Source organism: Oratosquilla oratoria, chromosome 30, assembly GCF_046742065.1.
Source record: "Oratosquilla oratoria isolate Oo_2021 chromosome 30, ASM4674206v1, whole genome shotgun sequence".
NCBI lineage: Eukaryota > Metazoa > Arthropoda > Malacostraca > Stomatopoda > Squillidae > Oratosquilla > Oratosquilla oratoria.
This window is the reverse complement of record NC_134806.1, coordinates 29,940,393-29,955,386: the sequence shown is the minus strand read 5'-3', so window position 1 is coordinate 29,955,386 and position 14,994 is coordinate 29,940,393. Positions and strand designations below refer to the sequence as shown.

General features: G+C 44.1%; 1 protein-coding gene across 1 annotated transcript; it reads left to right on the top strand.

Moving 5' to 3' along the window:
- Positions 1–8,391: 8,391 nt before the first annotated feature.
- Positions 8,392–10,588, top strand: LOC143041344 (uncharacterized). The gene is made up of 2 exons (XM_076213166.1): positions 8,392–8,975; positions 9,601–10,588. Exons 1-2 carry the CDS (start codon positions 8,413–8,415, stop codon positions 10,586–10,588), a joined length of 1,551 nt encoding a protein of 516 aa, XP_076069281.1. The 5' UTR covers positions 8,392–8,412.
- The last annotated feature ends 4,406 nt before the right edge of the window (positions 10,589–14,994 follow it).

The following is a 14,994-nucleotide window of genomic DNA, read 5'->3' as shown; positions in this document are numbered from 1 at the left end:
CCTACTTTGACACTTTCCTTGTTTAGATCACTCAGCATATCGTGCAAGTCTTCTGCTCTTTCTGAAATAAGAATAATGTCATCCGCAAATCTTAGGTGGTTCAAATATTCGCCATTAATCTTTAAACCTTTCTTTTCCCAACTCAATCGTCTGAAAATATCTTTCAAGCAAGCTGTAAATAGTTTGGGTGAAATTGTATCACCTTGCCGTACTCCTTTCTCGATTTTGATCTTTTCTATATCTTTATGTAGTCGAATTATAGCGGTACCTTTCGCATAAATCTTTTCTAAAACTTTTACGATCTCTTCGTTTGTACCCTGCTTGGGTAGCAAGTTTAGTATTGCTATTTGTTCTACTGAGTCAAAGGCCTTCTCGTAATCTACAAAAGCTAAACACAGAGGTATATTGTATTCTGTCGTTTTCTCGATTAGTTGGTTTATCGCCTGTAAATGGTCTAGGGTCGAATATCCGCTCCTAAAGCCTGCCTGTTCTCTCGGTTGGTTTCCATCTAAAACTTGACTTAGTCTATTTGTAAGGATCTTGGAGAATACTTCATATACATTTGATAGCAAGCTAATCGGTCGATAGTTACTAAGGTCCTTCTGGTCTCCTTTTTTATGAAGCAAAATCACTATAGCATTGCACCACGATTCAGGAACGCTTTCTTGACGTAAGCACTGGGTGTACAACTCAGCTAATTTAATATGAACTAATTTCCCTGCGTCTTTCAACAGATCTATTGATATACCATCTTCCCCAGGTGCTTTTCCTCGTTTCATAGTTTTTAGAGCAAATTCTACTTCTTCCTTTGTAATCTCTGGTACACTACTAACGTCTACACATGAATTTACTGACTCAACTACGGTCTTCGACGAGTAAAGCTCTTGGTAAAATTCTTCTACTCTTTTTACCATTTTGTCTCTACATTTAATTATTTCTCCATTTCTATCTTTCAAACATATCATTTGCTGTCTTCCTAAAGCATGTTTGCACTCGGTCACTTTAATACTTTTACCCTTCCGAATAGTTTCTTCTATTTCATCCATGTTTCTCTTTCTTTTCTCTAATCTCTGCCTTTTGTTGATAAGCTTGTTTAGTTCAATTCTTTCTATTTCGTCTCTCCTGCTTTTAATCTGCATAGTCCTTCTTCTTTTAATTAGGTCATTTGTAGCTTGGGTGTATTTGTTTTCTGTAATGTCTTTTGTACTTCCTACTTTCTCTGCCGATTCCCTAATGATATTCACTAAATTCAAATTAATATTTTCCACGGTGTGCTCATTAGTTCTTTGAGCTTCCAATCGATGTTTAATTTCTAACTGAAAATTCTTATTATTATCCTTAACCTTTGCAAGGCTTATTTTCTTAATATTAGTTTATTCATCTCGGCTCTGAAATTGAATTTAGCTGTGCAACGTACCATTCTATGGTCACTACCTATGTTGACATTATAAATCACCGTAACATTGTTAACGCTTTTACTCTATTTCGTTCTTTGTTGTTCCATTTGGACTTCTCCACGTCCATTTACGACATACACGCTTTTGGAAGAAAGTGTTCATTATCCTCATGTTGTAGTTCTCTGCAAAATTAACTAACATCTCGCCTCTGTGATTTCTTTCACCTACTCCAAACTTCCCAATGCACGTCTCATCGCCCATCTTCTTCCCCACTTTAGCATTAAAGTCGCCTATTACCAACGTGTACTTACTTTTTTCTTGATCCATTACCTGGCTTAAATCATCATAGAACGACTCAATTTCATCGTCTGAACTCTGTGAAGTTGGTGCATAAACCTGAACTATTTTTAGAGTGTACCTTTTGCACAGCCTAATCACAATCCAAGCTACTCTGTCTGACAAACTACTGAATTTGACTACGTTACCAGCGACCTCTCGGTTTATCAAGAATCCTACTCCACTAGATCTTTCTTTGTCCTTACCTCTATAGTAGAACAGGTGGTGACCATCTTGTAATTGTATCAGCTTTTCTTTCGCTCTTCGGACTTCGCTCAGTCCTACGATGTCCCACTTGATGTTGTCTAGTTCTTCCATTAAACTCTCCAGCCTGTGATCTTCTGAGAGACTTCTTACGTTGTAAGTATAGATCTTCATTTTCTTCATGTTGTTTAATGTCCAAGACTTTGATCTGCTTGGACAGTGCTTACTTACATTCGGTGGCACACTGCCTGTAAGCACACGAAGCAATGCGGTTGGACCTTTAGGAGATGATGATCCAACAGGAACACCCGGTTTTGTTTTGGTTGTGCTGTTCATATTGGCTATGAAGGGGGGTTGGCAGTAATCTCACCTCCGTGCCAACTGGTTTCTGGTGAGATATTTCTCTAATGTCACCTTATTCATTATATTCGGTGAAACCCCATATCCATAGGGTGCCCAATGGTCCACTCCGTCATTATGACGGTACCCCATATATCTATGAGGAGTTTCCCTGTTCGCCATCAGGGACGTGCCAGTTTGCAGTGGGTCCTACGACTGTGCGTGTGAGCTGCTCTTTGTCTGATATTTCTTACAAAACCTACCTCCCCCTTCACTCTTTTTCTTTATCTTTCCCATAAACATAAATTCGTGCATATAAATGTTCAATTTTTAAAAATGCCACATAGAATTAATCTCTTTGCTACCGAGGGAGTATTACAGATAATTGAAAATGGCTTGGTGGAAAGAAAAGTTTCTCCTGGTGCAGTTAGAGTTAATCGAAATACCTTATGAATCCTAAACTACGGAGGTGCTGCCACGGATGTCAATGGTTAACGGTCACCAGAATGAAAGGAAAAGTGCCACCTGCTAGGAAAGAGGGCAGAAGAACAAAATTTTGACTGCTAATACACATTTCAGCCCATAAACAAAATTGAATTTGTGGAAGCACATTCATGGCAGAGGATTCAGGCACTGGCGAATGAAATACCTTGGCGTCAAGTCAGAACAAAATGATAGGTGCCGCACAGACGGAAGGCATTGAGGGTTTGGCTTGTCGTTCCCACGGTTTCATGCTCTTATTGATACACAATCACGACTACAAGTTGATTTTTTTATATACAGTAGGTTCTTTGGCGTTGTGAGGATTGTCTCGTAATCATTTCCGTTGTGTGTGTACGTGTCCTCCTCTTCCATCTTCCTCCTCCTTTTCCCAACGATTTACTGTACTCTTTCTATTAGGTCTTCCAAGTTAGGTTGTCGTAATTTACTTTGTACGAAACGTGACCAAACGCGCTCGGTTAGGCGTGAGTGCGAGAGGCCAGCAGACCTCGAGGACTCGAAGATTAATGCTCTGTCAGCTGCTTCAAGGAGGAAATGGAGCGCGCAGCATGCAAACGTTCGACTTTTTTCTTCACTGCGTTCGTGGTGCAGCGGCGTTGCGGTTATGGGTGTTGGTGACACTGTAGTGTTTGCTTATGATTAAGTATATAAATTTTGAATGCGCACACAGAAATACACAGACACGGACACACAGCGAACTGTTAATTATTCGGAAAGGCTGATAATTTGGTTAGCAGAAGGATGCAGTCGACTTTAAAAAGATCCCGGAAAAACAGAGAAGGAAAGAACGGCTGGAAGAAGGATTAATAAAGATTAGTTAAAAAAAAAAGAAGAAGAAGAAGAGGGAATATCTTATCAGAGATGTAGTTAGTAAGACTAAATATTTTAAAACTATCCGCTGGCGAGATGTATGTACTAACATCACTGCTTCACGGAAGGTATACCATGTGATGCAAAAAGGAAAGAGGGAGGTTACTTTTATGATTATGGGAAACATTTCGGGTGCAATTGGTAAGAACATAATAATGAAGGAGACTGCAAGAGACCATAAGGCCTACACTAGGCAGTTCCATGTCCATTACCACCTGTCATCCCCATCCATAAAGTTATCTAATCTTTTCTTAAAACAACTCATAGTTTCAGCGTTCACTTCATGGTTACTAAGTATTCCATTCGTTGACCACCCTATTAATAAAACAATTCTTGCCTATTTCCTTTTTAAATCTAAAATTGTCTGATTTAAATCCATCACTGCGAGTCCTGCCCGTTGTCTTAATATGATGACCTTGTTTGCGTCACGCCTCTGATCCACTTGAATGCCTCTATTAAATCACCCCGCATTCTGCCTCTTTCCAGAGAGTGTAAGTTAAGGTGCCTAAGCTTCTCTTCGTAAGGTAAATTTCTGAGACTATGTATCATTTTGGTCATTCTCCTCTATACTGATTCTAGTGAATTGATGTTCATTCTATAAGACGAAGAACAAAACTGTACCGAATAGTCAAGGATGGTTCTAACTAACGCCAGAAAGAGTTTAATAATTACCTCTGCACTTCTATTCGTTACCGTCCTAGCAATGAAACCTAATGCTGTGTTAGCTTTATTCCTGGCGCTAATGCACTATTTCCTGGATTTAAAGTCAGGACTCACTAGAATTCCCGCGTTTCTCTCGCACTCGGTTTTTTCTAAAAATGTGTTATCTAAGCTATATCTGTTTTCGGGGTTGTGTAGCCCTACGTTTAACACGCTGCACTTTGAGACAATTTAAGATTATCCTGCAGAATCTCGGCGTCGTCTCCTAACCTAATTTGGCGTCTTATTTTAGAGTCGTCCGCAAACTTACTAACATCACTATTTATCCCATTGTCTAAGTCGTTTATGTAAATAATAAACAATAAGGGACCCAAAACCGAGCCCTGGGGAACTCCACTAGAAACATTCCCTCATTTGGATTTTACACTGTTTTCTGTCACTGATCCAAGCCCTAATCCATTCTAACACTTTTTCTCCTCTGCCTTGGGCTTTGATTTTATTTAGTAGTCTGTGGTGGGGCACTTTGTTGAACGCTTTGCTAAAGTCAAGGTAAATAACATCGTAATTATCATAGTTATCTGACGCCTTATATACGTCAGTGTAAAAAGATAGAAAATTAGTCACACGACTTACCTTTGGAGAAACCTTGCTGAGAGTCACGAAACAAATTATGTTTCTTGATGCGATCTCTGAGTTTATTAACTATTATTGATTCAAGCATTTTACTTATAACTTATGTCAAACTGATTGCTCTGTAGTTGCATATAGACGATTTATCTCCCTTTTTGAAAACAGGAACAACGTTTGCCTGCCCCCAAGCAATAGGCACAAAACCAGTGTCTACCGACTTATTAAATATTTCTGTTAACTGGTCGTAGATTTCAAATTTACACTCTTGAAGCACCCTCGGAAAATTTTCGTCCGGACCGGGGTATTTTGTAGTTTTAAATCTTTCAATCTATGTGACTACTTCTAGTTTACTAATGCTGATATTAGATTGTCTATTTTCTTCATCCTCACTGAAAATTGGATAGCAGTCAGGTACCTTATCTAACCTCTCCTTATTAAACACCGGGAGAAAATACTTGTTAAACGCCATACTAATTTTTCCCTCCGATTTTACCATGATCAAACTGACGACGTGTTTAAAAGAAGGTGATGAGCCTACACCAAGAGGCGCGCAGCTGCAGCCGAATCTGTCACCTTTAGAGACTGTTGGGGAAGGTAACAGTCGCTACTGGGAATCGGAGAGTAGCGTGGGATTCGAACCCAAAACTAAGCGAATGCGAGACCAGTAGGCTTTCGATTGCACCATAAGTGTAAGAGAAATATAAGTGGAATGGCTAGTGCCCCAATGAAAATAAAATCCATTTCCCAAGTCATAGCAAATCGGTAAGTCATGGAAGTTAGCAGGGTAAGAACAATTGAAAAACATTTGAATTAAGAAAGATGTGTCTGGAGACGAACGTGCAAAGACACGGGAACTTGTAAAGGAAGTCAAGAAGTAAAATGAATTGGGGGCAAGAAAAACGACATAAAAAATAAGATTTTTCAGGAGTTCTCAATCAAAGCGTGAAGAAATTGTCTCGAAAAAGACATGATGGCGATATTGCACAGGAAACAACACAAGAAAAGTAAAAATGGCTTATGCTAATATGGAGGGTTTATTGTCCCCCAGACTGGAGATGAATAAGTATTTTGTGGTTAGTAGAGACCAAACTACCAAAGGGTGTTGATCCACATCTGGGGAAGAATAGATACGCCATCTGGAGAAAAGACAGAGGAGAGAAAAGGGGGGGGGGGGGGAGTGATGGTCATTGTGAGAAATGACAATGATGGAATAAACTAATCGGCGGGAAGGCAAGGCTGAAGATATACACCTGAAAATTAGAGATAAAGGGTTGAATAGACGAGATCTCAATCAGTGTAGCACATGGCTCCCCAAGACAAAAGGTTGCAATTAAGCTGAATATATATATATATTTATATATATATATATATATATATATATATATATATATATATATATGTATATATATATTCTAAACAGGAATGTAGTAGCACATTTGTAAATGGCACACAGGAAACCCACAGTCGGAGTAAATAAACTTCGAATAAAGAAGAATCCTGTATTTCGGCTATCAACTGTAGCCCTCTCCAGGAAAGTACTTTCCTGAAGAGGGCTATTGACCCTATAAAATCCTGTACCCTGGAAGTTAATCTAGTTCCCGAGGAACTAAGTCGACGGCTAACTGCCATCCGTACTTAGTTTTACGTAGGACCAGGGCACTAAAGTCGGAATTATATATATTATATATATGTGTATGTATATATATATATATATATATATATATATATATATATATATCATATATATGTATACATATATACATATCACTCACTCACTCCGTTGGATCTTGAACCTCGTGTAGATTCTGGTCCGCCAACAGTAATCCTCTCCATACCCTTCGGTCCTGTGCTGCTTCCATCCAGGTTATTTTATTTATTCCTCTTCTGTCCATCTCCGCATCCACTCCATCTATCCATCTCATTCGAGGTCTCCCTCTGGGTCTTCTTCCAGGCATTCTACCCATCATAACTCGTTTTGGAATTCTATGGTCCTCCATACGCGCCACATGCCCAGCCCATCTCAATTTTGTTCAACCTATAACATCTGTTATTTTCTCTTGTTTAGTTATTTCCCTCAGCTCATTATTGTGTCGCTACGAGAAACGGTATAAGCCTACATGTGCAGCCTGTGCAGCCCACAACAAGTTTCAATAAGATTCTTGTTGAAACTTTTTCTAGGTAAGCAGCTTCTCACTGTCAGTTGCTGCTTTGGAATCAACCAGGAAGGGTGTCTTCTGGACCTGGCAGAGTGGTTCCTTCAGGCAGAAAAAAATGATCCTGTCTGGAATAATTTTGAAAAACTACCAACAACTTCTGGCAAAGGGTACCGAGCTAAATGCAAAGACTGCAGCCAGGAACTACAGGGCATTGTGTCAAGATTAAAATCTCACAGAGATAAATGCCAAGGTCAGCCACAGCATACAGAAGAAGAAATTGATGACCCAGGTAAATAATTTTACTTATATTGTGTGCATTTCTCCCTTTTCATACGCAACTATATGCCCCCTGGGGCTAGGGGGTGTAGTATATAATATAGTCCCCGCCACGTCGGCTGCGTGTCGTAAGAGGCGACTAATGCCGATCCCCGGGCGGGGCTCTTGTTTCCCCGCACAGGGCTTCCTCTTAGACTTCCTTTTCCACTCTTCCCTTCTCTTCCGCTTGCTGTCCCCTCTCTCCGACCTAACTTTCAGCCGCCCCTCTCAGTAGCGGCGCTACACCCATCCTACGGTAATGCGTCCCTGCCAATAGGTCTGTTGGTGGCAGGGTATCATGCCACCTCGAAGGGCGCCTGCATTGCAGCACGGTAAGCCGGTGCAGTAGGATTACGATCCAAGTCCTAGCCCAGGCGTGAGGCTCCGCCTGGTGCCGTCCTCCCTATCCTCACTACAACCTGGCCCTGGCAGCCAATCATGAAAAAATCTCCTTCTAGTGGGGTGGCCGGCCCCCCAAATCCGGCTCCAGCTGACGCAGCTGGTAAGACAGCGTCGTCTACCCCGAATAAAAGACTCCTTGGCATCGAACATGCCCCAAGGCGCCTAAACTTTTTCGAGCTCATGAAGCTAGTTACCCCTTTTGGTACTATCGAACGTATTTCTCTTCGTGTTAAGTCAAATTATAACAACTTTTATGTGCGTTTCTTAGCTCCATCAAAATGCATTGCAGCCAGCGTTGCCCTCAATGGTAATAAAATCGCGGATTCGACCTTGAAATGTTCCATCCTAAAAATATCAAATATTGAAGAACAAGACGATGACTTCGTCCCTAATGATACATACCTTACTCCCGAGCTCCCTGAACGTCCCCATCCCTATGCTTTAGCCCCCGTGTATAACCTAGTGACTGTCGAGGAGGGCAGTAACGATGTCCTAGTATTTAATATGATCAACAAAATGATCGCCAACCCTCCACTCCAGAAACCTTCACGCGCTTTGGTCGCAACACCTACCTAGTGAAGGTAAAACCCCACCAGGGATTTATGCTCCAGGGTACGTCCGGAGATTTTTATGGCAGCGGAATCCTCAAGATTTCTCCATATGATGACTATAATGGCTCAAAGGGTAAGATTTTTAACTCTTCCCTTAGTAGCCTTCCAACCACTACCCTTCTTAACATGTGCCCCCAGAACGTCTTGGATGCCCACGTAGTATCCAAGTATAGCCCAGAAGAACAAAAGTTTGTCCCAACACCGCTGATAATATTAAAATTCTCCGACTCAAATCCCCCAGACGTGATCGTGATTGGGCCCCACCGCTGTACGGTTAGGTCCTACGTTCAATCGCCAAGGACATGCACCCGCTGCCTGCGGTACGGTCACTCCTCCAAGATCTGTAGTTCTCCTGCCCTCTGCCGCAACTGCGCCAAACCATCCCACGTCACTGAGGGTGAATGCTGCGATCTCGCGCCAAACTGCGCTGCTTGTAATGGCACTCACCGCACATTCTCGAGGGAGTGTGAGGAACACTCCTGGCAAAGACTGGTCTCGGAAACTGCGTACAATAACCGAACCAGCTTTCGCGGTGCGGCAGCCATCCTACGGGGGTGTGTAACGGGACGGGTGTAACGGTATTGTTACGTCGTTTCCATCCAACATCACTTGTAGACACAAATGTAACGGTTCGTCACATCATCACAATTAGGGGTCCACTGCACAAACGCCTCTAAGTTTTTGTTTCTTTATTGGTGTATCCAGTATAAGTTATGTCACACACTATTACACAGTCTTATCACTAAGGCACGTCACTAAGAACCGCCGCTCCAAGGGGTCCGCGAGCTGGTTTTGGTGCCCGGAAATCATGAGTTAGCACTTAATGACGTGTCATGCTCGCATAATCTTTAGAGTTTTATGCGAGCAAGATCACGGTCATCTCCTAAGGTTAGTATCCTGGGATTACAGGGTGTGATTTACTTAATAACTAAATATGTATATATATGTCCAGGGGGGATCGTCAATATACTTAATTTGTGTTTTGTGTTTGTTTGGTTACTCGGATGTTCATGTGCGTTCGTATGTCTGTTTGGTGGTCGAGTTGTTGTTGCAAAGCCGATGGTGCTGACTCGACTCTTAGTCAGCTAGAAGGGCCGGACATTGAGTGAATGAGTGAGGGAGTGAGTGAGCGGTGTGAGCGAGTGATATTACTCATCATGTATATGGTGGCGTATACAGGGGTCAGCGCCCCACGTCTTACGCATCGGCAACGAAGGCTTCAGTAAAGGCTAACCCGTCGCTCCTTCCCTCATCATCACATCCGGATACCACATCATCCGCCGCAACCGTCCCCGCACAATCCTCTCAATCTTCACGCCAGTCGACCTCCCAACGTGTCATATCTCGCGTCACCGACGGTAATCTCATACTTGATTCTCCCCCTCCACATCTGACAAATACACCCAATCTTGGCACTCTGGATCCAGTTAATCCTTCTTCTCGACCCGTAATGTCTTCTGATAGATCACCGAAGAAGCGCCCTGAAGCCAGTAAGTCACAATTGCCCCAGAACAACTCTAAGCCTAGCAAGTCATCAAAATCTTCAACTAAGGTCTATAGATCGCCCACACCATCCTTTGAGAAAAAGCCCCCCTCTTCGGGACAATCGTGCTCTCAGCCTCCATTGGCGCAATCTAGCGCAAACTCTTCATCAATGAGTGACTTCCCCCAGATGACATCCATTTCCACCCCGTCGTCTGTGCAGGATGGGGAGATTCCTGATACCGAAGACGTTATGATGAAGAGCCCAAGCAACTCCACAACTTCGCTCTTGGACCTTCCATCATTCCCGCAGTTACCTAAACATCACCCTGCCCTTTCCGGCAAGAAGCTTCCCCAGAAACGACCCCTGCCCGACGGCGACTCGAACGACCGCCCATCCAAGACCGCGCCCTCCAACACCTCCCTTCAGCCTCCTCCCTCAGTGTCCCCCAAATCCAATAAAAAGCTTACACAGCCTCACCCTATCAAAACCACGCCAGATCCGTCGAGGAAACAACCGCCTCCTAATCCCGATCCATCTTCTAAATCACCAGAACAAAGACCGAAAGAAAGAGACCAGAGAGCCAAGACCTTACCTCAAAAAACTCCTATGGGACGCGAATCTCGTAAACCCCATGATGGCCAACTTAAGCCGTCCCCCATCGGGGGGCGGCACTCTAATTAATTCTTCAAATTCTCACCACCCACGACACTCCTTCAATGGAACATCCGAGGTCTTCGTGCGAACGGGGAGGAATTGAAGTACCTCCTCCGTGAACACAACCCCGGAGTTGTCTGTCTTCAAGAAACTATGCTTCCCTCCAGTCACTATAATCTAGGTATGAACTACAGGTTCTACGGTACCGTTCCTGCAGCCGGTTCTCCAAGCAGGGGCGGTGCTGCATTAGTCGTCCACGCAAGCGTTCAACATTCTACCATCCCTTTGCGCACAACTCTCCAGGCGACCGCTGTACGGGCCATCCTTAGCAAGAGCTACACAATCTGCTCCCTATACCTGCCACCAAGCTCTAGCGTTAATGCTTCCGACATCCAAGAACTTGTCGATGCACTCCCACCCCCATTTATCATTCTTGGTGATCTGAACGCACACAGTCCTTTGTGGCATAGCTCTTCCCGTAACGAGAAGGGCCGCGCCATTGAAAAACTTTTAGAGGAGAACGAGGTCTCCCTCATTAACGATGAAAACCCGACTTATCATAACATCTTCCTCAACACTACTTCTGTCCTGGACCTCGGAATCTGCACTTCAGCGGTCCTCGTGGACTTCTCCTGGAGGGTGTGTGCGGATTTACACGGCAGCGACCACTACCCGATAGTAGTCTCTCGTGTTTCTCCTCCCCCCATCTCCCAGCCCCAAAGGTGGAAGTTGAAAGCGGCAAATTTGCCACTCTTTGGGGAGCTGTGCTCCGAACTAAGTGACTTGCGAGTGGATGACCCGATTCAAGCTTATAATCAATTCGTCTCAATTGTTCTTAACGCCGCCGGCGGTTCTATACCGGTTAGCCGCCCACCGATTGGCAGACCACCTGTTCCCTGGTGGGACAACACCTGCCGGAAGCTTCGTGACACCGCTCGTTCCTGCTACCGGCGTTTCCGTCGCCTTCCGACGGAGACCAATAAGATGGTATACCAGAAAGCGGTTGCGACCAAACGAAAGTATATGAAGGAGGCGAAACGCATATCATGGCAGAACTACGTATCGACCATTAAAACGTCGACGCCTTCGGCGTCAGTTTGGAACCGAGTGAAGAAGCTTTCCGGCAGGTACATACCATCTCCTCAACCGTCCCTCCTTATAAATAACACCGTTATCTCAGACCCGTGCGAGGTGGCCGAGGAACTCGCCACACACTTCTCCCGTATTTCCAGCTCTACTGCCCTACATCGAGAACTCCAGCTACCGGATCACGTGACGAATTCTGATGACCACGCTCCTACCGACACTGAAACTTACAATCTGCCCTTCTCCCTCCGCGAACTCAAGCATGCTATCGACCAGACGCCGAATACTAGCCCAGGCGACGACACGATTAGTATGGACATGATTAAACACCTTCCTTCGGAGACTCTCATAACCCTTCTAGCGATATATAACAGGATTTGGTACTCTGGTCTCTTACCATTATCTTGGCGATTGTCTACGATCATCCCCATAGCCAAGCCAGGCAAGGATCACCAGATCCCTTCTAGTTACCGGCCGATCGCCCTGACGAGTGTATTATGCAAGATATTTGAGAGGATGGTCAACCTTCGACTTACCCACTACCTGGAGAGTAGAGACCACCTCACCCCTTACCAATTCGGCTTTCGTCGACACCGCTCCACCTTAGATCCTCTACTCCGTTTTTCGACACACGTGCAGGACGCCCTAGTGCGCAACATGAATACCATCGCCGTCTTCTTCGACCTGGAGAAGGCGTACGACACGACTTGGAGAGGGGGTATCTTGATGAACCTCCTCGAGATGGGAGTAAGGGGTAGGATGTTTTCCTTCCTTCGAGCTTTCATATCAGATAGGACTCTGAGAGTGAAGATCGGTGGAGCATATTCGTCGCCCAAACCCCAGGAGCAAGGTGTCCCCCAAGGCAGCGTCATCAGCCCCACCTTGTTCTTGGTCAGCATCAATGGAATAGTCCAGGCGGTTGCTGAGGCAGACACTTCACTCCAGTGCTCACTCTTCGCTGATGACTTCCTTTTGTACTTCTCCATAAACCTTTTCACAGCAATCACACGCACTCAGAGCGGTGTAAATGCTGCTACTTCCTGGGCCTCTCGCAGAGGCTGCCGATTCTCCTCATCGAAGACGGTGGCGATGCACTTTTGCAAGTCTCAACAACGACCGCGCCAGAAAGTTCCTCCACATATTATTCTGGGAGGCATTCCAATACCCTATGAGCAGTCGACTAAGTTTCTTGGGGTCATTTTTGACCAAAACCTTACGTGGAACAACCACATACTCAATCTTAGACAATCTTCCCTCTCCGCCCTCAACATCTTAAAGACGGTTTCTGAAAGCGACTGGGGAGCGGACCAGCCTTCGCTCCTCAGATTATACCACGCCCTCATAAGATCACGGCTGGATTACGCGTGCCAGATCTATTCCTCGGCAAGTGCGACGTCCCTCCGCTCCCTCGATACAGTACACCACCAGGCTTTGCGACTGTGTACTGGTGCCTACCGTACCTCTCCTGTCGAATCCCTCTACGTCCTCTCTGGCGATTTGCCGCTCTCTAACCGAAGGGAGCAACTTTTACTCTCCTTTTACTTCAAGTGCAAATCGTTCAGAAAGATACCATCTTTTGACGTGGTTAATAACGTGAGACTCAGGGATACGTACAACACCAAAAGATCGGCTTCAGTCCCAGCACACATACGCGCGCTCCGTCTACTTGAGGAGGGAAGCGACTGCCCCCTTAAGGTGTCCGAATCCAGAAACTTTGATACCCCACCTTGGTGCAAGCCCATTCCCGAGTTCTGCCCCATGGAACAATCAAAAAGTGGACACCTGCCCTACATCGTTGCTGCCTCGTTTGAGAAGCATAAAGAATCACATGCCGACTCCATCGCGGTCTATACTGACGGGTCAAAATCTCCCGCTGGTGTGGCAAAATTACCCTTCACCTCATTTGTCTTTACGGCTGAACTTTACGCAATTTTACTCGCTTTGAAGCACTTTATTCTTAATTCAGATTTTAATGATTTTACCATTTATAGCGACTCTCAATCATCAATTTTAGCACTTACTAATTTTATTCCGTCCCACCCCGTGATATCTGAGATCCAAGAGTGGCTAACGAGAACAGCAGCCAGGGAAAAAACTGTCCGATTCTGCTGGTCCCCTGGACACGTTGGTATCATTGGCAATGAGAAGGCGGACAGAGCGGCCAAATCTGCGGTGGCCCGTCCCTTACCATCGCGCGGGGACTCTCCCTTTTCCGACATCCGCACTACCATCTCCCGCGTGCGTAGAAAGTTTGACACCACCTGGGACAATATTAGAACGAACCAAAAGCTACGGAGCATAAAATGTTCTGCCCATCGCTGGCCACTTCTTTCCCACCACAACCGTTTCTATCTGAAACTTTTAAACCGTTTACGTATTGGACATACAAAGATAACCCACGAATTTTTATTCTCTCTTCCCCGGATTCCCCCTTCTTGCGAGAGGTGTGGCTCTCCCTTTTCCGTTCGTCATTTCCTGCTCGAGTGCAGATACTACGAGCCTTGGCGGCGGAAGTGGGGCCTCCCTCCTGACCTCCGTAAGATGCTTGGTGCTACACCCATGATACAACCCCTTGTAGGATTTTTAAAAGACGTTAATTTATTCTATTATATTTAATCTTAACTGTGTCGTACCTATGTATTGGTAATCTTACTTCTATTGTAGTTCGCTACTTAATGTCTAGGCTTCGTATATATTTCGTAGATTATTTTAATAATTAGTCAGACAATAACGTTGTAGTTGTTTTAATTTTTAGAATCTAATATTTTAACCTCGTTATCTATTTTATCCCATGGCACGAATGGTCTAACGACCCTGTGCCGGGCTTTTGCCCACTCTAATTAATCAATCAATCAATCATACGCAACTATAGAAATTTGGTGAACAATGGAGAGCATGTGCAATAAAAATGTGAAGGCCTAAAGAGATGATACTTCAACTTCATTACTTCTAAACTTGGGTAATGACTATATCACTATAATATACTGTATCTACTCAACTTTGGGGCCTAGATGATTGTTATTCATTTCATTCAACATTGTGTAATATATTTCATAGGTTCCATTGGAATTCAGCCCACATGGGATTCAGCCCAAAGGGATTTAGCCTAACTTAACCCAACTGACCCATTATTTTTAGTGAATTTAAAAGTGGACTGAATCCTGTGTGGGGTGAATTCCAAGCCCACCTATTTCATATCCTGTTAATAATTTCCAAATAATTTAGTGGTCTTGTGTGAATATGATCATTATCTAAAAAAATAACTACTGTACTCAAAAGTAGACCAAACCACACTGTATCCATTTATTTATTTATTCATTTTTAAATTATGCAATATGCTAAAATGT

Bases quoted from the DNA above. Each gene is read 5' to 3' on its own strand.
- LOC143041344 (XM_076213166.1), top strand. From the start codon at position 8,413: ATGCTCCAGGGTACGTCCGGAGATTTTTATGGCAGCGGAATCCTCAAG. The intron at 8,976-9,600 runs GTGTGTAACGGG...TGGCGTATACAG, and splicing joins GCGGCAGCCATCCTACGGGG to GGGTCAGCGCCCCACGTCTT.